This window comes from Taudactylus pleione, unplaced genomic scaffold, assembly GCF_031769625.1.
Source record: "Taudactylus pleione unplaced genomic scaffold, aTauple2 ptg000317l, whole genome shotgun sequence".
Lineage (NCBI taxonomy): Eukaryota > Metazoa > Chordata > Amphibia > Anura > Myobatrachidae > Taudactylus > Taudactylus pleione.
In genome coordinates this window covers 691,618-715,151 of record NW_028284718.1, presented here as the reverse complement: position 1 = coordinate 715,151, position 23,534 = coordinate 691,618, and the positions used below count along the sequence as shown (strand labels likewise).

At 46.9% G+C, this 23,534-nt stretch overlaps 1 protein-coding gene across 1 annotated transcript in view; it reads right to left on the bottom strand.

Annotated features, from left to right (window-relative positions):
* LOC148509699 (potassium channel subfamily K member 9-like) overlaps window positions 1–18,403 on the bottom strand; it is a 43,890-nt gene extending 25,487 nt beyond the window's left edge. Inside the window, exons 1-2 of the mRNA XM_088442774.1 lie at window positions 18,159–18,403; window positions 17,163–17,588 (exon numbers count right to left, since the gene is read on the bottom strand). Of these exons, the coding sequence (XP_088298900.1) occupies window positions 17,163–17,493 (331 nt within the window). The 5' untranslated portion in view covers window positions 17,494–17,588; window positions 18,159–18,403. The remainder of the gene's footprint in view (window positions 1–17,162; window positions 17,589–18,158) is intronic.
* Between the last annotated feature and the right edge of the window lie 5,131 nt (window positions 18,404–23,534).

Genomic DNA, 23,534 nt, shown 5'->3' with positions numbered 1-23,534 from the left:
CTCATGCTGCACACACTGGCCCAGATTCTGCAAGGATCGTAATTGCAAAGCTGCACGCAGGCTACAGATATATGATGTATGCACGCAGGCAGCTTTGCAATTGCGATCCTTGCAGATATGGTAATGCAGCAGGAGGCATCACACCCCCTGTGCATTACTTATCCGAGCTGCGTTTTCCATCGCAGCATCGGACAATCTGCGTAACATCGGCCAGCTGCGGTGACCCATGGGGTCCCGCAGCCGGCCATCACAGTTTAGAGAAAGGGGCCAGGAAATCTCCATCAGCTAACGGAGATCCTGGCTTCTTCCTTGCCCTGCAACAGCGAAAAACGGGAAATGGGGGGCATCGCCACCCCCTACCCACACACAAACGACAGCAGACTGTCAATCACTGACACTCTGCTGCCAGTCTGCGAGCATGTTAGCAGGACCCATTCTGCACACTCGCAGATTCCTGAACATCAGGGATCTGCGTTCAGCAGTGCACTGCTGAATCAGGCTCACTGCTCCCAGAATAGATTTGCACTGTGCCGTGCTGCTGGACAGTGGAAATCCTCTGGGACTGTGCATGGCTGCACATCAGCCGCCCATGTGCTAAACTGCCACTGGTGAACAGCATTTGGTATATTGAGTAAAAGTTACGGAAAGGAATAATAATAATTTGACTATTTAAAGACTTACAGATCTAACACATTTTTGTGCGTATATACTGTATGTCATATATGGGCCTATTTATCAAGAGCCTATTTGCTCTAATAAAAACCCTTATTGCAACAATTTACATAACAAACTACTGTCGTGCCTCCGTGATGTTTGGCTGAAGTGGGAAGCGTTAACATTTCGCCAGGCGGTCTCTGTGGATATGCTTATGTGTCAGCCAGACTGAAAGCCTAGATTTTGTCCTTTAGTTCCACTGACATAAAAAAAATATATAAAGTAAAAAACAGAACTAAATCATTTTGAAAAAAATAAATAAATGTTTTCACATTGAAAAATGACTGTCAGACTTGTACTGGGGTTAAAGGACCACTAAATTCCCAAATTGTTATTTTCGTATGCAGTATGAACCATGAAAGTAAAATGTTATTCAGTGTTAATCTGACATTCTACTGCAGCTCAAAGTAAAAGTATTATGCCTGGTACACGCTAAGGCGGATCGGAGCGACATATCGGGCACCACAGACAGTATGTACCAGCTATATCGCTGGCGACACGTGCTCCTACGCGGCGTCAGCGACATTGCCTGTCGGACGACGGGTGACATCGTTAGTGAGGGCCATGCTGCCGAATGCAACATTGCCCCTGTCGTTGCTTCGTCGCTGCCGGCATCGGCAACTGTGTACACACTTGCCGATGCCTGCACCCCGCCAGGTCCTGTCGCTAATGACATCATCTAGTGCAGTGACATCGTCTAGTGTAGTGCGTACCGGCCTTTACACTCCACTGGCAACTCCCGACCTCCTCCTCCATCAGAAATGGTCAACCAATCAAAACAGCCCAAGCAAGTCTATCCTTTTCTAAGGCCCCTATTTACTACAATCCGCATTTCAAATGCGGATAGTAGTGTAATAATTTCACCTAAATTTGCATTGCGAATTTAGGAATTATCACGAGAAAGTATCAACATTCTCAAGCAGGGGCAGAGCTTGCGAGAAAGCTCTGTCCCTGCGAATCCTGTTCACTGTATATTTTCGCAAAAAATACAGTGACAGTAGTTTTGCGCATGCACCAACGCCGTCTAGCACCACCCCCCACCCGTTTTCACATTATTTTTGTAAAAAAAATGATTGGCAAATAGGGCCCTAAATCACTCTGTCTGTGGTAATAGAAAAGCATCTCCTTCCTGACATGGCAACCTGCTGCAGAGGAGTGAAAACAGCATGGTGGACTTATTTAGATGAGTACAAACACTCAACTCAACACACATAAAAAATGTGGCTTTTATTCACTGTTCAGGCAATCTACTACAAATAAAAAATGAGAGTTATGGTAAAACTTACCTTTGCTAACTCTCTTTCTTCAAAGTCCATAGGGTCCACAGGGAGACCTTGGGGTGTAGGTGGTGGTTGAGGACCAGGCACCACGCAGTTAAAGCTTTCAGCTCCCAGGATGCATCGGTCCATCCCCCTATACCCGGCCCCTGAGCCAGAGACACCTCAGTTCATGACAAGCCAAAGGCCGTAAGAGGAGGAGAAGAGAGAAAGAAGACTGGCACACACAAGAATCACACTGTCACGGAGACGGGAAACTGGTGACCAGAAACATAGCCCATATGAAGATAAGGTGCGTCAGGGCGGGTGCCTGTGGACACTATGAAGAAAGATAGTTAACAAAGGTAAGTTTTACCATAACTCATTTTCTTATTCAGGGTCCATAGGGCTCCACAGTGAGACCTCGGGGTTATGTCCCAAAGCAGTCATTCAAGGATGGGGACGCTCCTGCGCTGAGAGGAGAATCCGGCGCCCAAATGAAGCATCCTGAGAGGCAAATGTATCAAAGGCATAAAACCTCAGAAAGGTATGGACAGAGGACCACGTGGCCACCTTACAAAGCTGTTTAGCTGAGGCGCCATGGCAAGCTGCCCACGAAGGATCCACAGAACGAGTAGAATGAGAGGTAACAGTACAGGAAGGCCTGCCTGCGTGTAAGCCTGTGAAATAATCATGCAAAGCCAATAGCTGCTGGCCATCCTTCCTTGTGAAATCCATAGAGCACAAATAAGGAGTCTGATTTCCGAAGGGAACTGGTATGGTCCACATATATCCTGAGGGCATGGACCACATCCAAGGAGGCCTCACCTGCCGAGAGGTCTGGTGACTGAAGGGCCGGAACTACAATTTCCTCATTAATGTGGAAACTAGTAACAACTTTCGGAAGGAAACCAGGGCGAGTCAGAAGCACAGCCCTGTCCTGGTGGAAAATTAGAAATGGGGAGCGATAGGAGAGCATCTCTAAATATGACACTCTTCTGGCGGACGCTATAGCCAGAAGAAAAAGAAGCAATACAAAGTAAATACTTGGGATAAATTATCGTTGCGCAAAATCACCTGCTACCTACCCACAAAAACAAAGTGGATATGGAGCTACACCAAAACAACTCCAATGGTACAAATGTATAAAGGAAAATACACTCTGATTGTAAGATGGCGCTGGTGCTAACAAATGTTCTCTAAGGGAACCTGAATTAAATATAACATATATATATGTATAATGATACTTATTCCTCAAAATGTTAGGAACATGTTATTTTCATGTTGACTTGAATCCGTCCGTCATTAATTCTCGTATAAAAAGAGTCTTCGCTGTGAGCCACTTGAGTTCAACAGAATCCAGGGGTTTAAATGGAGGACCCTGGAGGGCACGAAGAACTACTACAACAAATCCCATGGAGCCACTGGAGGGACAAAAGGAGGTTGTTGTCAGGTTTGGATTATTTTTTGAACCCGGGATGGTTGCAGGAGAGAAAACTGGAACAGGTTTGCAGTATTGAAATGCAGCAGGTTTAATAGGAGTATTATGATTCATGAAACGGTGCTAAATATATAAAACGGCAGAAAATAAACAAATCCAAGTGATGTGTGGCTGAATTACAAGTGACTGGCAGGGAAACAAATTCCAGTTAATGAAGCTGGAAACAGGTGTTTAGGCAGAGAAAACAAAGTCCAATGGAGATGTGACTGAGGAACAGAGGTACAGAGGTCTGAAGTGCTGTAGTGGGCTCTGAGGACCTCATTCAGAGCCGCTCGCAAAATGCGAGCGATCGCTCTGAATGAGGGCGGCCGCTTCCTCTTTAAAATCCGGCCTCCTGGCCGCTCGCTAAGCTGTGGGTGACCACCCACAGCTTTAAAAAGTGACCAGGTGATGGTCGCGATGGTCGAGACCATCGCGACCATCGGGGCTTGCGACGAGACCCTTGGGGTCGGGTCTCGTCTGCCGCAAGCCACAGGTAGCTTCCTGCTCTAACAGAGCAGGAAGCTACCTACTGACATCACAGCTGATGTCAGTAGGGCCGCCTACAAATGGCAGGCGTTTCTTGTCCGGCCACCCCCCCTCCCCGCCTACAAAACGGGGTGAGCTGTCGATCAACATCGACAGCCGCCCCTTTTGTAGCAAGCCCCGGAGCGTGTGAATTTGTCACTCGTTCTGGAGCTAGCACACGCGCACATCGACCCGCTTGCGAGCGCATAGGCGCTTGCGAGCGGGTCTGAATGAGGTCCTGAGTCCGGAGAGCTGAAGGGATCACAAACCTTGGGGTGAGCAATGGGGTATAGCAAGGTAGATGCGAGTATCCGGGATCAGCCTGAGGTGGAGACAGAGCAGGAAACGGAGCACTGCTGGGACTGCAATAATCACAATGAGCTAACGAGCACAGAGAACTCTCACACAGCTTGCGCTGTGTACACGTTGCACTGGCGACTAGAGGGTGTGCTGAACACCCTTAAGTACCATGGGAAAGTGCATGATAGGCTGCTGAGAGTCACATGCCAGAAACTCCAACCTGATTGACCTATTCAGGTCACATGCCCAAAACCAAGATGGCAACGCCCAGCAGTCCCCAGCGTGGCAGCCCTGCCAGTCTCACCTGTCACCAGATGGCATGTACCCTTGGAACAACCACGCGCACCTCATGCCAACCTCCAGACACCAGCACCCCCACCAGTAGGACCGCGCCAAAGTACCTGCACAGGCAGAGACCGCGAACCGCCAGGTACAACACCTCTGGTCGTGATAGTTGTATACGGAGGACACCCTGGAGGAAGGTGTAGACATCTGGTAGTGGAGCAAGTCTACGCTGGAACCAAATGGATAGAGCAGAGACATGCTCTTTCGGCGAGGAAGGCGGAGTCCAAAGTCCAATCTGGCTTGAAGGAAGGCTAGGACTCTGGAAATCCTAAATATTTGAGGATCGTAGCTTCTGGTACGACACCATTGGAAATATGTATGCCACACTCTGTGGTAGATCTGGGCAGAGGCTGGCTTACGCTCTCTGATTATAGTTTGGACTACAGAGCTAGAGAATCCTTTGGACCTCTGGAGGGATGTCTCAAGAGCCACGCCGTCAAAGACAGATGACCCAGGTCCGGGTAAAGGCAAGGACACTGAGGCAACAGGTCTGGACATTGAGGCAGCACGAACGGAGTGTTGCTGGAGAGACTCCGAAGATCTGAGTACCAGTGACGTCTGGGCAAAGCTGGAGCCACCAGCAGTATAGTGCCTCCATCTTGTTTGAACTTGCGAAGAACTCGAGGAAGAAGGGAGACTGGAGGGAACAGGTATGCAAACTGGAAGGTCAACATCACTGACAATGCATCTACTAAGGTTGCTTCGGCATCCCTTGTTCTGGACCCATACACTGGCAGTTTGTAATTGTGTCAGGAAGCCATGAGGTACACCTCCGGGAGGCCCCATCTGCTCACTAGGAGTTGAAACACCTCTCGTGCATCCCGGGGTGAAACACGTTGTGACGGCTGAGGAAGTCTGCTTCCCAATTGAGAACTCCCAGAATGAGCACTGCAGAGATGGCCGGGAGTTGACCCTCGGCCCATGTCAGAATGCGTTACACTTCTGTCATTGCTGCCCGACTTCGAGTGCCTCCTTGATGATTGATGTAAGCTAATGTTGTGGCATTGTCGGACTGAACCTGTACAGGTTTTCCGTGAAATATGTACTGGGCCAGGTGGAGGGCCCTATGGACAGCTCAAAGTTCCAATATGTTGATTGGCAGGGTTGATTCGACCGATGTCCAACGGCCCTGAAAGGAGTAAGGACCGGTCACTGCACCCTAGGACCGGAGAGGGACAGACGCACATCCGGAGAGAGCACCATCGTCTGAGTTTTGATCCGATGGGATAATCCGTTCCACCTGGAGAGAATCAGCCTTGCAAAGGCCTGGAATGGAACTGAGCATACTCCACCATGTCGAAGGTGAACACCATGAATCCCAGAACCTGCATTGCTGAGTGGATCAACACTCGACGACTGTGGAGACATCTGCGCACTCATAGTTGAAGTGTGGAGATCTTGTCTGATGTCAGAAAGATTCTCTGATCCTGAGAATCCAGCAGGGCTCCCAGATGAATTATTCTCTGTGAGGGATTCAGGGAGGACTTTTTCCAGTTGATTAACCACCCATGCTTGTGCAGAAAAGCAATGGTCAGCTGCAGATGGCGGTGAAGCACCTCTGGGGAAGAGCAGGAGGTCGTCCAGATAAGGTAGCAGTCGGACACTCTGACCATGCAGGTAGGCCGCCATGATAGCTATAATTTTGGTAAACACCCGAGGAGCTGTGGATAGTCCAAAGGGCAGAGCCTGAAATTGAAAGTGTTGCTGTAGTATAGCAAACTGGAGATATCGCTGATGAGAGAGCGCTATAGGTACAAGTAGGTACGCCTCCTGAATATCCAGTGAGACCATAAAGTCCCCAGGCTCCATAGCTAGGATGATGGAGCGTAGGGTTTCCATCCTGAACCTGGGTACCCTGAGGAATTTGTGCAGAGATTTGAGGTTGAGGATAGGCAAATGAGACCTATTCGGCTTCTGAACCAGAAAGAGAGTAGAATAATAACCAGTCCCTCGCTGAGATAGACTGGTGCAATTACCCCTACTTTCAGCAAGGACTGTATGGCTTTCTGGATTTGTAAGGCCTTGCTCGGGTCTGAAGGAGGGCCTGTGTAGGGTGTGCCCGTGAGAGACCACTTCTCTTACCCAAGCATCCATGGTGGCTTGACACCAGCTCTGGGCAAACTGAAGAAGTTGGTCTCCCACTCTGGGATCCCACAGAGGGAGGCCCGTCCCGTCATGCTGAGGGTTTAGCCTTGGGTTTTGAAGCAGGTCGTCTGGTGTTCCAGGTCTGCTTGTTCCTGGGTTTGGTGGCCCTAGTGGAAGCCGAATGCCTAGGAAAGGACTGACCTTTAGGCTTTCCCTGAGGGCAAAAGGACTTAAAGAATGTAGCCCGAGGCCCTGTAGTAGTACGCCCTGAAGGCGTAAATGCAGTTTTTGATGCTGCCAACGTGGTTACTATCTTGTCAAGGTCTGGGCCAAACAAGATCTCCCCATTGTAGGGTAACCCTTCTAGGCCTTTCTTGGAATCCGCATCTGCCTTCCATGAGTGTAGCCACAGGGTACAGCGGGCAGACACAGCCGCGGCTGAGACTCTAGAGGTTAGGAGACTGGCATCCAATGTCGCTTCTCCAATATAGGAAGCTGCATCTCAACAAAAGACATCTGATCCCTAGAAGCATCTGAGGGAAAAGAGCCTTCAAGAGCGTCAGCCCAGCTCTCTATAGCTTTAGCCACCCATGCAATAGCCATGGTCTGTCCAACCATCCAACTAGTTGATTGGTTGAAATGAAAATCTGGTAAGGTATGAAAGCAAATGACAATCAGCAATTTGCTCCCTAACGCCGGAAAATGTACAAAAACTGCTGTTTGAACAAATTGTTTAGATCAAACTTGTCTGAACGTCCATTTACATCTGTTTTCTGGCATTTAGGAGCAAATTGCCGATCATCATTTACTCCCACACGTTACCAGACTTTCAATCCAATCAATCAACTAGTTGGATGGTTGAACAGAAAATCTTTACGTGTGTATGCAGCTTTAGAGAGATCAGCATCTTCTGTCTCCTCAGATGATACTTTCTCAGATGAATGCTTAAAAGGCTTACTGGGTAGGGGCTTCTCACCTTGCAACATAGGGCCTAATTCAGACCCGGACACTATGCTGTACCCACTCGCATTGAGCGATTTTTCGCCCATAGCCCGCAGTCGGGCCGCTATTTTGAATGACAGATAGTGCCGTTTGTGGGTGGTAACAGGGGAAGGTGCTTGAAAACGGGTGTGTGGATGTGCGAACGCAGGCGTCCCCGACCGTCAGAATGGCGTTTAATGGGTGTGCATAATTAGCAAAGTAGCGTCATTACACACGTGACTGGGTTGTATTTTAGCCAGAACTGCTCGCAATGTTGTGGTGGGAAAAGGCTACCACAAGCACTGCGAGCAGCTCCGATGGCTCTCGATGTTCCTGATTAATCCTACAACTGCCGGAGATGACGTGTGTTGCAAATGGCAAAGAGGCGTCTTTATACAGGTGTGAGCGCATAGTGCGGCCGCTCGCTATAACTTAGTGGGCGGCTTTACGCGATGTAGTGTGAGCACATGATTTAAATAGCCGGCCCCTTTTAGCCAGCCAGCGGACGCAAATAGCGTCCGGGTCTGAATCAGGCCCATAGTTTGAAAGGCAGTAGAGGTAGCCACCAGACTCTGTACTGAGTTAGAGAGTACGTCTACACATGGTGGGGGCACAGGAGGTACCTGTATTGCCTGAACCTGTTGTGGCAACTCCAGAGGGGGTGGAGTATAACACTTAATACATACCCATCTTATGCACAAATAAATTGAAGCGCTGATGTTTGAAATAACACAAAATTTATAAATATACAAAGTTTATTAAAAACAACAATATATTCAACATATGAATTTTCAGTACTAAGATATCACATAGGTGCTCACTCAATATGAATAGGGTGACATACACCATATAGCCATAGATATTATATGGTTCAATGTAAATCCCGTATAGTAGTACTTGTTACTGTATAAATGTCACAAAGGATAGCTCACAGTGGCCAAATATTACCCGTTCCTTTAACAGATATAAAGGGCTGCTATATGCAGTATGATTGCACGTACAAATTGTTCGTTAATTATGTTGGGATGCTCACCACTCCGATTATGTGGAGACACTCGACACTCATCAGCGGGGGTCTATTAGCTGGTCACCAAGGTGTTTCAGGCGTCGGGAGCAAAAGAGTGGACCTCCGGCTTCTGTGGACAGGTCTCAGACTCCGTGTGGCTGCCGGGGCACCTGGGTTCGTAAGAAGCGAGCAAACGCTCAAGCTTCTATGGGTGCAATTGTATGATATACCGGCTCCTGAAGGTGTAATGGCCGGCTGTGACAGTCAGTCAATTGCGTGTGCTGGGTAGAAAGTAAATCTAGCCTGGATCCACATCCGAGGTATGCCAATGTGAGCTCGTCCTGCGGCTGCAAACTTGCCATATGGGCACCGGGAAGGTAACAGATAGTGGTGAACCAATATTAAGCAGGAGCACTAATGTAAAAGTCCTTGACGTGTTTCTCCGGGTTCAAGCATCCCGGTTTCATCATACTCATCTTGTATCAAATCCTCCTCACTTAAGCCTTCAGCACATCATTTGCATGATAGCAGTATGGGAGCAGATGCTTGCTTGCTACTCTTGCCTTTGCTAGACATAGCTGTAGAGTAGTATAGCACTCAATGTGGCACTGGGAATAATGCAACCACTGTGTATGTAGGAAACTAGTATGAATGCAATATACTGGTCCAGTCTTATGCTTGGGTAAGCTACAGGAGCACACAGCACAAATATGGCACAGTGCAGTAACCAACTATATGTGACAAGCCTCACAAATACTTAGTTTTATAGATGTGAGGCACAGGAAAAACCCTGAATACACCTGTATGTTAGGGCAAAGTAAAAAAAAAAGGGAAAGATATATGCTGACAGTATAGAGAGATAAACAGACAGGCAGCGCTAGCATTAGTCACATACAATGCAGGAATAACATATAACTGCAGAATGGCACTACAATCAACTATACAGATTCCATGTCTGGTAGGCTATAACGCTACATACACTGACTCCAGGGAGAGGTATGTAAGGGGTCTCTGCATTTCCGTGAGAGAGCTGTGGCTGTGCCTTAGGAGCAAATGACCGCCGGAGACCCCTGAGAGGACGTGGTCGGAGGAGGAAAGCATCTCAGTGAAGTGAGACCTCAGAGGAATGGTGCCCTGAGCTGAGGAGAGGGGCTGCTTTAATGGGGAAAGCTGACCTCCCCATGTTGATTATTTAACCACTGGGACGCTGGATTCCCGCTCCATATGCAGGGCCGTAGAGAGCCCGGCCAGGCTCAGGTACAGGGGGTGTGGCCTAATTGCGGGAGGCGTGGCCACACTCCCTTCATATTTTTTTTGTTTAAATAGATCAGTTTTCGCCACTGCGCACTGTAAGCTCCCCAGCCCGGCGCTAAGCGGGGTGGGGGGCGCGATCAGTGTGATCGCTCCCCCCTATAGCCATAGGAGTCTGCTCCGGCTGCTGCAGCAGCCGCGAGCAGTCTTGCACTGCAGCACAGCACAAGCTGTGTGCTGAGCTGCAGTGAGGGAGGGGGGGGGGCGACGCCGGACCGCGCCGGGCTCCTCTAGCAAGCCCAGGCCCGGGTAAACTGTACCCGTCCCCCCCCCTCTCGGCGCCCATGTCCATATGTACCCTGGTGGTCTAGTGGATTGAGCCTGTGTTCACACTCAGCACCTCTGATCTGTCCCCTGAGACCGGAGTTCTGACTGCCAAAGCGCGGGTCACCGCGAGCGATGACACGCCTTACCTGTCCCCTTGCGTCCGGGTTGCAGTCTGGGTCCATCCGCAGGGCCGGCTAGCGAGGACCCCGAAATCCCCAGCTGAAACTGGCGTAGCGGTGCCTGGAGGGATGACAAAGCAGCAGCACAGACATCCAGTGGACAGTCTGCTGCTGCTCGCTCAGGTAGTTAAAAAAATTTAATAAATATATCATACAATAAAGCTATTTGGGCTGCCTAAGCAGCCCACTGCATAATGGTGACCTGACTCCGGCCGGGCACCGACGAAACTGAGGTGCCTCTGGTTCGGGGGCGGGGTATAGGGGGATGGACTGATGCATCCTGGGAGCTGAAAGCTTTAACTTGATGGTGCCCGTTCCTCAACCACTACCTACACCCCAAGGTCTCCCTGTGGAGCCCTATGGACACTGAATAAGAAAAAGGTGATATTTGAACTTTAGATTAAGCAAAATATTAAAATGATTGTTACAAAGTGGCATAATGTATTATGATTATAGTTATTCTAAACATTATCATTATAAATGTTGATGATTTGGAAGATGCCATAGTGCTCTGAAGCACTGGGCAGTGGATAAAACTGACCATACCGCTTCCCTGTACAATGTAGCTCTCGGACGGGGTCCTCTTCCCTCTTGTTCTGCCCTTGCACTATCTTTATCACTCTTTTGTCTCCTTCTCTTGGGTGACTGTCACTGTCTGCCCACCCATCCGGTAGGTACAGGGTCACTGAGAGTTGTTGTACCTTCCCATGCAATGCACCACTGTCTGCTAACTCTAACTACAGTGAGTTGTGCTACCCGTACTTGTCCCTCCCTGCTTGAAAATGTATTGCCATATTTATATTTATGCTTTTTACTTCTGCAATGGTTCATTGTTGTGCATTGTATTTATTCTGTTTAGTGTATTTGTTTTTATGTCTATGGGGGAGATGTATTAAATTGTATCAAATGATTAGCTGCTTTGGGCACCTTCTCTGCTTTATCTTTCTCTAAGGTTTAAAACATCTCACCCAGTGCTATTTATCAGCAGGAACAAGCTGGAACTCAGGGCCTGATTCAGAGCCAGACCCTCTGAAAGAGCGCTCGCTCTGAATCAGGGCGTTTTTATTTTTTCTTTGTGTGGCCTCCTGGCTGCTCGCATAGCTATGGGTGACCACCCACAGCTATTGCGAGCGGTCAGGATGATGATCATCGGGGCTTGCGATGACACCCTTGTGGTAGAGTCTCGTGGCCGCAAGCCCCAGAGAGCTTCCGGCTCTAATAGACAGCCGCCTCTTATGTAGTGAGCCACGGAGCGAGAGAATTTCTCTCTCGCTCCGGGGTTAGCGCACGCACAGTGTGGCCGCTGCGCGTGCGCAGAGCCCACCATCGACCCGCTTGCGAGCGCTCAAGCGCTTGCGAGCGGGTCTGAATCAGGCCCTCAGTTCCTTAGCCTCTCATTAACTTTGCTGTGATGTCCTAGGCCAAAGTATATTTTCCATAGGATGTTTTATTTTAAAGGCCCTTTTGAGTGTCTTCTTCTCTAAATACTATATATATATATATATATATATATATATATATGTATATATAATATAAATTGAATTGTTTTTCTATAGCAACACCCCCAATAGCTCCACCAACAGTTCCTGAACCTATTTTTCCCGAAAAATAGCCCTGATCTCACCCAATGTATGCAAAGCACTGCGTACGTCTTGTGGGGTCTGACAAATAATAGACAGTAATAATGATAATAACAAATATATATATATATCATACATAGAGGATCATAAAGCGTAAGAAGGATACTACTCATCATGAGAGAGCTCACAATCTGATGTTAAAATGGCAGGGTTGACACAAAAGGAGGGTCAGCATGGTTGGCATAGTGGTGAGCATTACTGTCTCACAGCCCTGAGGTCATTAGTTAAATTTCAGATCAAGGCACTATGGACCTCATTCAGAGCCGGTCGCACAGAGCGTGCGGTCGGTCTGAATGAGGGGAGGACCTCTTGAATTTTCAAGACGTCCTCCTTTGCGGTGGTAAGGCTGTGGGTTAACACCCACAGCCTTACGACTGCCTAAGGTGATGGTCGCGATGGTCAAGACCATCGCGACCATAGGGGCTTACGACGAGACCCTAGGGTAGGGTCTCCCTTGTCGTAAGCCCCGGAGAGCTTTCGGCTCTGTCTGAGCCGGAAGCTCTCCACTGACATCACTAGTGATGTCAGTGGGGCCGCCCCCAAACGGTAGGCGTTCCCAAGGGAACGCCCCCGTTTGGGCTGCCACCCCCCTGGCCCGCCTTCCAAACGGGGCGAGCTGTCAATCAACATCGACAGCTCGCCCCCTTTGGATCGAGACCAGCGCTGTCAGTCGTAGCGGGTCTCACACATGCGCACGACGGCACCGGCGCCGTCGTGCACATGCTCTGTGGGGGGTCATCGACCCGGTCCGAGCGCATCGGCACTAACGACCGAATGACCCCCTATATGTGTGGAGTGTGTATGTGCGTGGGTTTCCTTCCCCACTCCAAAAACATACTTGTACTGTAGGTCAATTGCCTTCAAACAAAAAAAAATTAACCCTAGTGTGTATGTGTGTCCATGTGATAGGAAATATAGATTGTTAACTCCAGTTGGGCAGGGACTGATGTGAATGACTAAATATTCTCTGTAAAGCGCTGTGTAATGTGTGTGCGCTGCATAAATTATTATTATCATTTATTTATATGGTGCCACAAGTGTTCCGCAGCGCCTTACAAAGTACATAGACAAATAGGTTGACTTACAGTACAATACAATATAAAACATGGATAATATTATACATTGCTACATTCGCAACCATAATACCCAGATAAGCAACAGAGCAAAGCAACCAAGTGTTAGGTGCCCTAATGGGGAGTAAGAAGTAGATGAAAGTAGAGAGGAGAAGCACAAGAGGGTAGAGGGCCCTGCTCATAAGAGCTTACATTCTAAAGGGGAGGGACAGACAAACAGGTGTTACACAGATGGGGTAGGCAAGGAGGAATGAGTGACTGTTAATAAACAATAAAAGGAGGGAGTATGGCTCAGAGTAGAGGTTGGGACACCAGTGACAGCAGTATAGGAGGGAGTGGTGTAGGTTCTATTGCAGAGATAACCTATCAGACAATGTTTAATGATTTGAAGGCTGGCGGGAGCAAGAGCTGGTTGTTAGAGAGGAGGCAGATGACATGAGAGAGCCGGATAAGAGGCAGGCAGAGAACAATGCTTCCTGGCCGCTCTGATTGTGTATTACAAACAATCAGAGCAGCACTAGTTACCTTATGGAACATCTGATGGGAATTATGCAAGCTCTGTATTCCCCAGCACTTTATCTGTATTATGTTCCCTGTTTGCCTCCAAATACACGAGGGCTTGGCTCTGCGTCTGCTGGTCTGGAGCAAGTGATTGGAGGAGCAGGGTATAATGACGGGGTGAGGTTATCTCTCAGTGGAACTTCAGTACAAAGTGACCTGCGGGTGCGGGGCATACAGTACACCAAATTTCCTGCATACTACAAGGGGATCCAACCACCGCTGCTCCGCACAGCACAGGGTAGTGGCCAGTTTGTATATCTTAGGATACCCACCACGACATCTTTCAGCTGGCTCCCACATCTTGCCCCTTCACTCTGTCCTCCATAGTGGGCCACATAATGCCATTATTCGCACTAAAGGTTGATGTTTTTCAACTGCGTCTAAGTCACTAAAAAGCCGCCCAGCGCATGCATCCCATGGATGTGTATGCACAGAGGCACAGTTGTCATTGAGACGCACGATATCCAAAGTGTCTTGTAAATGTGCAAGGCGTTCCAGGGCAGTGACTGTGAGGTGGCTGTTCAGAAGCATGGAGATGTACCGCCTTATGGGTGTGTTCTGGGAGTTTCGCGGGCGTGTCGCTGAACTGGTTGTAAACTCAGATGCTTACTCACGCCCGTTGGAGGCTATACTCTAACAGAGATTCTGCACCCAGCATGGGTCTGGTGAAAGTTTTGATTGCGCGACAGATGGTTGCTTCTACATACAGCCATGGCCAAAAGTTTTGAGAATGACACAAGTATTGGTTTTCACAAAGTTTGCTGCTTCAGCGTTTTTAGACCTTTTGAGTTTGTGAGTGAGCCCACTCCCTTGGCTGAGAAGCACCCCACACATGAATGGTCTCAGGATGCTTTACTGCTGGCATGACACAGGACTGATGGTAGCGCTTAACTTTCCTTCTCCGGACAAGCGTTTTTCCAGATGCCCCAAACAATCTGAAAGGGAATTCATCAGAGAAAATAACTTTACAGTGCAATCCCTGTACCTTTTGCAGAATATCAGTCTGTCCCTGATGTTTTTCCTGGAGAGAAGTGGTTGCTTTGCTGTCCTTCTTGACACCAGGTCATATTCCAAAAAGTCTTTGCCTCACGATGCATGAAGATGCACTCACACCTGCCTGCTGCCATTCCTGAGAAAGCACTGGTGGTGCCCCGATCCCGCAGCTGAATCAACTTTAGAAGCCTTCTTCACAACTATTGAACCTCTCGCCTTGAAGTTCTTGATGATCCGATAAATGGTTGATTTAGGTGCAATCTTGCTAGCAGCAATATCCTTGCCTGTGAAGCCCTTTTTGTGCAAAGCAATGATGACTGCACGTGTTTCCTTGCAGGTAACCATGGTTAACAGAGGAAGGACATTTCAAGCTCCACCCTCCTAAAGCTTCCAGTCTATTATTCTAATTCAATCAGCATGACAGAGTGATCTCCAGCTTTGCTCTTGTCAACACTCTCTCCTGTGTTAACGAGAGAATCTCTGACACAATGTCAGCTGGTCCTTTTGTGGCAGGGCTGAAATGCAGTGGAAATTTTGTTTTTGGGATTAAGATCATTGTCATGGCAAAGAGGGATTTTGCAATTAATTGCAATTCTTCTGATCAATCTTTATGGCATTCTGGAGTATATGTAAATTGCCATCATAAAAACACTGAAGCAGCAGACTTTGTGAAAACCAATACTTGTGTCATTCTCCAAACTTTTGGCCATGGCTGTACACATCAAGCGGTATATCAGCATCTAAATACACAGAAAGTGGGCGTCTTAGTCCTTGCACATGCTGATGCATGGCTCTATACCAAGGAAGGCCTTTTAGAGGTATTAATATAAAGTTGCACATGTATACCAGCAAAAGATTCATACACAGGCATGGAAGCATCCTACTCAGAATCAGTCCCAGGGTGGTTTTTGTTAAGGTTGTAGGGTGGGACGAAATTAAATAAAGGGCAGTTTGGGGTCCTGTGTCGCTCGTACACATGATCTGGGACACTGGCTTGGCTCATTGGGTCCAGCAGTGCACCTTACCCTTTTTCTTCACATCTCTCACATCATTAATACTGTATCTACCTGGAGCTGGGTACACACTGGAGCGAGGAGCATTCGAATGCCCTTGAGCGGGGATTGCCAGTACACACTAGAACAAGTTAAAAAAGGACGGAACTATCACTGTTCTGTCCTTCATTATCATACCACAGGTCCCTAGCGATATCGACAGGTTTGATATGCAGCACATCAAACCTGACGCCATCGCATGCGACTGCAGAAGCACGCATTTTGGCTGTCCACACTGAGCGATGTAAGCGATTTGTCATTACAAAACGCCAAATCGGACCGACATCGCTCCAGTGTGTACCCAGACTTACCCCACCCCTACAGACACTAGTCTTTCTTCTGCACAGACACTAGCGCTGTAATAACATATACCTTAGTCTGCTTGCCTACTCTCTGCATCTCATCCTCACCCAGCCCAGTGTTTCACTCAATTCTGCAGTCTACTTACTCTACCTATTTTCTTTCTTCCCTTAAACGGATTTTACTGGGTGCCCAATAGACCAATCTCTCCACCTCAGAGAGGGTAAAATGTAAGAAACATTTACAATCTGATATCTGACCATTATTGTAATATAGTAAGTTTGTAGTATTTCTACAATAACCCTTGCAGAAAAGTCTGCTCCTGAAGGGATATTGAAACATATAACATGCTGAAGAGAAATCATTCAGGAGTTAGAGTATAAGGGGAAGCTATCTCATAGGACCTTAAGAAACTGTCTGTTTCCATGGTCACCTCTCTTATATCATGGCAAAATGCTAACATTGTCTTCACCCATATTTTGTAACAATGCACCCTCTACTGAACAAAGTAAAAGGGTGTAGAGAGAAATCTTATATATACTGTACTTAGCAAATACATTGCATAATTTTTACCAGATGTATAATTCCCTTCAAGAGCCTTAGTAATTTAGAAGAAATTACAACAACTACTACCGACATAGCACAAGTAAGTTTATCTGTTGGTGCCTGTGAGACATTATCATTACATTTTTTTTGGCAAACTAGGTCTCTGCTACAATTTATTCCACACATCAATAAATAATGTGCAGTAAATAGATTATAATATTGGGTGACACAGCTAATACAAAGTAGATAAAACAACACTGACTATTGAATATTGACCCATGTTATAACCACAAGAATCACCCTTGAAATCACTGCAATTGAAAACAATTTCATGGGATTTCAGCTGAAAGGTTTCTCTGTTAAAGCTTTCTCAGACTGGAAAGGAAAATCTGTATTATGTAATTCAGCATGCGATCAGCTTGAGAAGCCTGAAATTTTCTTTTTCAGCATGCAACATTTATTACTTTGGGCTGCATAGACGGGGAGTGATATATATTGTAGTCCTGCTGGTACTGAAGTGATTGCATGACAGCATAAACTCTTACCTATTGTAGTAATTACTGTAATAGCAAAATAGAAGGAGCCAGCAAATTTCCACTGCTTGCCTGAACGGTGAGGCTCAGACTGCAAGACCACACGCTCAATCTCTCGGTAGTCCTCATCAGAAAAATGATATTTCTTTTTTAGGTCAGTTCTCTTTTCCTCTAGAATCCTTTTCCTGGAGCTTTCAGACTCTGATTCAAGGGCATCAAAAACAGCAGCTCCCACCAACAGATAGGAAAACATGCAGAGAATCAGGGAGAGAGTCCGTATATTCTGCTTCTTCATTTTGTGTAGGAATTGTAACAAACTGGACTTAAACATCAAACTGGACATTCGTTCAAAGGCTAATCTGCAAATGTCACATTCTACTACTACCTGCGGCTGCACAGGGGCTAACACCTGACAACTCCACAGGCCACTGGCGGCATCTGAAATGACAGAAAAACATGAGAGGATGAGAGTGTCTAATTTTTACATTGAAGGAAATAGCTGTCAGGATAGTCATTTAGAATCATATATGTGACAAGTGTCTTTCTAGGTGTAATTCTTACCATATGTGAAACGAAAGTTTCACAAATACACGAAACACCCATGAAATGACCCTAAAGTACAGAACTTTTTTTTTTTTCTTCATAGAAACTTATTGACATTATATGAACTAATCAAAATATACATGTTATACATCTATTTAAATTATTTCTGCAAGGGATATTGGAAAATGAAGCTAGTTTAGTTATTTGGGTTTTGTCCCAGAACCAACAATAACATTTAAAACTTTAGACAAAAACAAAGAATCACCGTTACAGTAAATATATTTGGCTAAAATGTGATTATAACTAGCATAAAAAAGATTCTGCCAGCACTGTAAGTATATTATGAAAACTGTGCTTAATATTCCTAACATATATTAACTATATTTACATAGATAGATAGATAGATAGATAGATAGATAGATAGATAGATAGATAGATAGACAGACGCAGGTATGTTCATCTTACCTCTTGCAGGTGCTTCTTAGGGGCCTATGTCTCTGCTGGCTGGGAAATCTGGATACCCTACATTAACTCTCATCTTCAGGACCCCTACAACTACAAGTGATCGAGCGATGAGGCTCCCGTAGCCTGGGTTGGATTAAACCAACGCCACATCCACCCCTGGGCACCTGACTCTACCACGCCTACAAACACTCGCGACCCGCCCAGGAGTGGGAGCTGTAGACCGTACGGACATCAGCGCTGATACCTCTCCATCACTCCTTGGTGCCTTTTGAACTGGCCCGCGACAGGCTGCTGTCTCAGCAGAAGCAGTGGCAGTGCGCTTGCGCGGCTCTTTAACCCTTGCCTGGGGACAGCATCGCCTTGGAGATGTTCCATAGCAACAGAGATTGCAGAATTTAAGATTTTTACTCCCGCTTAGCAACATAGAGATATACATCTACTTATCGGCAGTACCACTGTGGTAGAGAAGAAGGGGCGAGGTCACTGGTGGGAGGGGACATATATTTTGAGTCTTCAATAACGTCATTATCCTTTAACGATATAAAAAGAAAATAAAAAAATGACATTCTTATGACAGAGCATGTAGTGAGGCAGAAGTGCCTAATGATAAACTTGCCTTTGTAGATAAGTTATTGATTAATGCAATTAGGTCTTCCATAAAAGAACAGGATAATGGGCCATCCTAGTGATGCTGCGCTGCTACTGTCGTTATCTGTTTGCTGTATACTCAGACTGACATTTCTTATTTATGGAATTAGTTAAAGTTGTGTGAAGGTTCAATAATGTATGTGCACATGAACGTTATACACCTTTTTACACATAATTTGTATTTCAGCCACAAGTACATATTATTAATAGCATGATTATATATATATATAGACCATCACTGCTGCCATTTGAGTGACATTCTTTCAACAAAAGCTTGGAGTGCCACACTACGACTATACTCTGTTTACTTCACCCTGTGTGGGCAACCAGCTAAGTATCTTATTTACAAGGAGTGCCGGACACTATCTATTTTTCTCTCTGTCTCTCTCTCTATATATATAAACTTTGTATTGCCCGGGTGCCTTTCCTATTATCCCAATACACACTGTGGTGTACACAGCAGATGGACGGCACTCCCGACTCTTTATCCTATTATCCCAATACACTCCACACAGCAGATGGACGGCACTCCCGACTCTTTATCCTATTATCCCAATACACTCCACACAGCAGATAGACGGCACTCCCGGCTCTTTATCCTATTATCCCAATACACTCCACACAGCAGATAGACGGCACTCCCGGCTCTTTATCCTATTATCCCAATACACTCCACACAGCAGATGGACGGCACTCCTGGCTCTTTATCCTATTATCCCAATACACTCCACACAACAGATAGACAGCACTCCTGCCGCTTTATCTTATTATCCCAATACACTCCACACAGCAGATAGACGGCACTCCCGGCTCTTTATCCTATTATTCCAATACACTCCACACAGCAGATGGACGGCACTCCCGGCTCTTTATCCTATTATCCCAATACACTCCACACAGCAGATGGACGGCACTCCCGGCTCTTTATCCTATTATCCCAATACACTGCACACAGCAGATAGACGGCACTCCCGGCTCTTTATCCTATTATCCCAATACACTCCACACAGCAGATAGACGGCACTCCCGGCTCTTTATCCTATTATCCCAATACACTGCACACAGCAGATGGACGGCACTCCCGGCTCTTTATCCTATTATCCCAATACACTCCACACAGCAGATGGACGGCACTCCCGGCTCTTTATCCTATTATCCCAATACACTGCACACAGCAGATAGACGGCACTCCCGGCTCTTTATCCTATTATCCCAATACACTCCACACAGCAGATAGACGGCACTCCCGGCTCTTTATCCTATTATCCCAATACACTCCACACAGCAGATAGACGGCACTCCCGGCTCTTTATCCTATTATCCCAATACACTGCACACAGCAAATGGACGGCACTCCCTTCTCTTTATCCTATTATCCCAATACACTGCACACAGCAGATGGACGGCACTCCCGGCTCTTTATCCTATTATCCCAATACACTCCACACAGCAGATGGACGGCACTCCCGGCTCTTTATCCTATTATCCCAATACACTCCACACAGCAGATGGACGGCACTCCCGGCTCTTTATCCTATTACTCCAATACACTCCACACAGCAGATGCAGCACATGGACGGCACTCCCGGCTTTTTATCCTATTATTCCAATACACTCCACACAGCACATGGACGGCACTCCCGGCTCTTTATCCTATTATTCCAATACACTCCACATAGCAGATAGACAGCACTCCCGGCTCTTTATCGTATTACTCCAATACACTTCACACATCAGATAGACAGCACTCCCGGCTCTTTATCCTATTACTCCAATACACTCCACACAGCAGATAGACAGCACTCCCAGCTCTTTATCCTATTATCCCAATACACTCCACACAGCAGATAGACGGCACTCTCGTCTCTTTATCTTATTATCCCAATACACTCCACACAGCAGATAGACGGCACTCCCGGCTCTTTATCCTATTATTCCAATACACTCCACACAGCAGATAGAAGGCACTCCCAGCTCTTTATCCTATTATATCCCAATACACTCCACACAGCAGATAGACGGCACTCCCGGCTCTTTATCCTATTATATCCCAATACACTCCACACAGCAGATGGACGGCACTCCCGGCTCTTTATCCTATTATCCCAATACACTGCACACAGCAGATGGACGGCACTCCCTTCTCTTTATCCTATTATATCCCAATACACTCCACACAGCAGATGGACGGCACTCCCGGCTCTTTATCCTATTATATCCCAATACACTCCACACAGCAGATGGACGGCACTCCCGGCTCTTTATCCTATTATTACAATACACTCCACGCAGCAGATGGACGGCACTCCTGGCTCTTTATCCTTTTATTCCAATACACTCCACACAGCAGATGGACGGCTCTCCCGGCTCTTTATCCTATTATTCCAATACACTCCACACAGCAGATAGACGGCACTCCTGGCTCTTTATCCTATTATCCCAATACACTCCACACAGCAGATAGACGGCACTCCCGGCTCTTTATCCTATTATCCCAATACACTCCACACAGCAGATGGACGGCACTCCCTGCTCTTTATCCTATTATCCCAATACACTCCACACACCAGATGGACGGAACTCCCGGCTCTTTATCCTATTATCCCAATACACTCCACACAACAGATAGCACTCCTGCCGCTTTATCTTATTATCCCAATACACTCCACACAACAGATAGACAGCACTCCTGCCGCTTTATCTTATTATCTCAATACACTCCACACAGCAGATGGACGGAACTCCCGGCTCTTTATCCTATTATCCAAATACCCTCCACACAGCAGATGGACGGCACTCCCGGCTCTTTATCCTATTACTCCAATACACTCCACACAGCAGATGCAGCACATGGACGGCACTCCCGGCTCTTTATCCTATTATTCCAATACACTCCACACAGCACATAGACGGCACTCCCGGCTCTTTATCCTATTATTCCAATACACTCCACATAGCCGATAGACAGCACTCCCGGCTCTTTATCCTATTACTCCAATACACTTCACACATCAGATAGACAGCACTTCCGGCTCTTTATCCTATTACTCCAATACACTCCACACAGCAGATAGACAGCACTCCCAGCTCTTTATCCTATTATCCCAATACACTCCACACAGCAGATAGACGGCACTCCCGGCTCTTTATCTTATTATCCCAATACACTGCACACAGCAGATGGATGGCACTCCCGGCTCTTTATCCTATTATCCCAATACACTCCACACAGCAGATAGACGGCACTCCCGGCTCTTTATCCTATTATCCCAATACACTCCACACAGCAGATAGACGGCACTCCCGGCTCTTTATCCTATTACTCCAATACACTCCACACAGCAGATGCAGCACATAGACGGCACTCCCGGCTCTTTATCCTATTATTCCAATACACTCCACACAGCACATGGACGGCACTCCCGGCTCTTTATCCTATTATTCCAATACACTCCGCATAGCAGATAGACGGCACTCCCGGCTCTTTATCCTATTATCCCAATACACTCCACACAGCAGATAGACGGCACTCCCGGCTCTTTATCTTATTATCCCAATACACTCCACACAGTAGATAGACGGCACTCCCGGCTCTTTATCCTATTATTCCGAATACACTCCACACAGCAGATAGAAGGCACTCCCGGCTCTTTATCCTATTATATCCCAATACACTCCACACAGCAGATAGACAGCACTTCCGGCTCTTTATCCTATTATATCCCAATACACTCCACACAGCAGATAGACAGAACTTCCGGCTCTTTTTCCTATTATCCCAATACACTCCACACAGCAGATAGACGGCACTCCCGGCTCTTTATCCTATTATCCCAATACACTCCACACAGCAGATGGACGGCACTCCCGGCTCTTTATCCTATTATCCCAATACACTCCACACAGCAGATGGACGGCACTCCCGGCTCTTTATCCTATTACTCCAATACACTCCACACAGCAGATGCAGCACATGGACGGCACTCCCAGCTCTTTATCCTATTATTCCAATACACTCCACACAGCACATGGACGGCACTCCCGGCTCTTTATCCTATTATCCCAATACACTCCACACATCAGATAGACAGCACTCCCGGCTCTTTATCCTATTACTCCAATACACTCCACACAGCAGATAGACAGCACTCCCAGCTCTTTATCCTATTATCCCAATACACTCCACACAGCAGATAGACGGCACTCTCGTCTCTTTATCTTATTATCCCAATACACTCCACACAGCAGATAGACGGCACTCCCGGCTCTTTATCCTATTATTCCAATACACTCCACACAGCAGATAGAAGGCACTCCCAGCTCTTTATCCTATTATATCCCAATACACTCCACACATTCAGATAGACGGCACTCCCGGCTCTTTATCCTATTATATCCCAATACACTCCACACAGCAGATGGACGGCACTCCCGGCTCTTTATCCTATTATCCCAATACACTGCACACAGCAGATGGACGGCACTCCCTTCTCTTTATCCTATTATATCCCAATACACTCCACACAGCAGATAGACGGCACTCCCGGCTCTTTATCCTATTATATCCCAATACACTCCACACAGCAGATGGACGGCACTCCCGGCTCTTTATCCTATTATCCCAATACACTGCACACAGCAGATAGACGGCACTCCCGGCTCTTTATCCTATTATCCCAATACACTCCACACAGCAGATAGACGGCACTCCCGGCTCTTTATCCTATT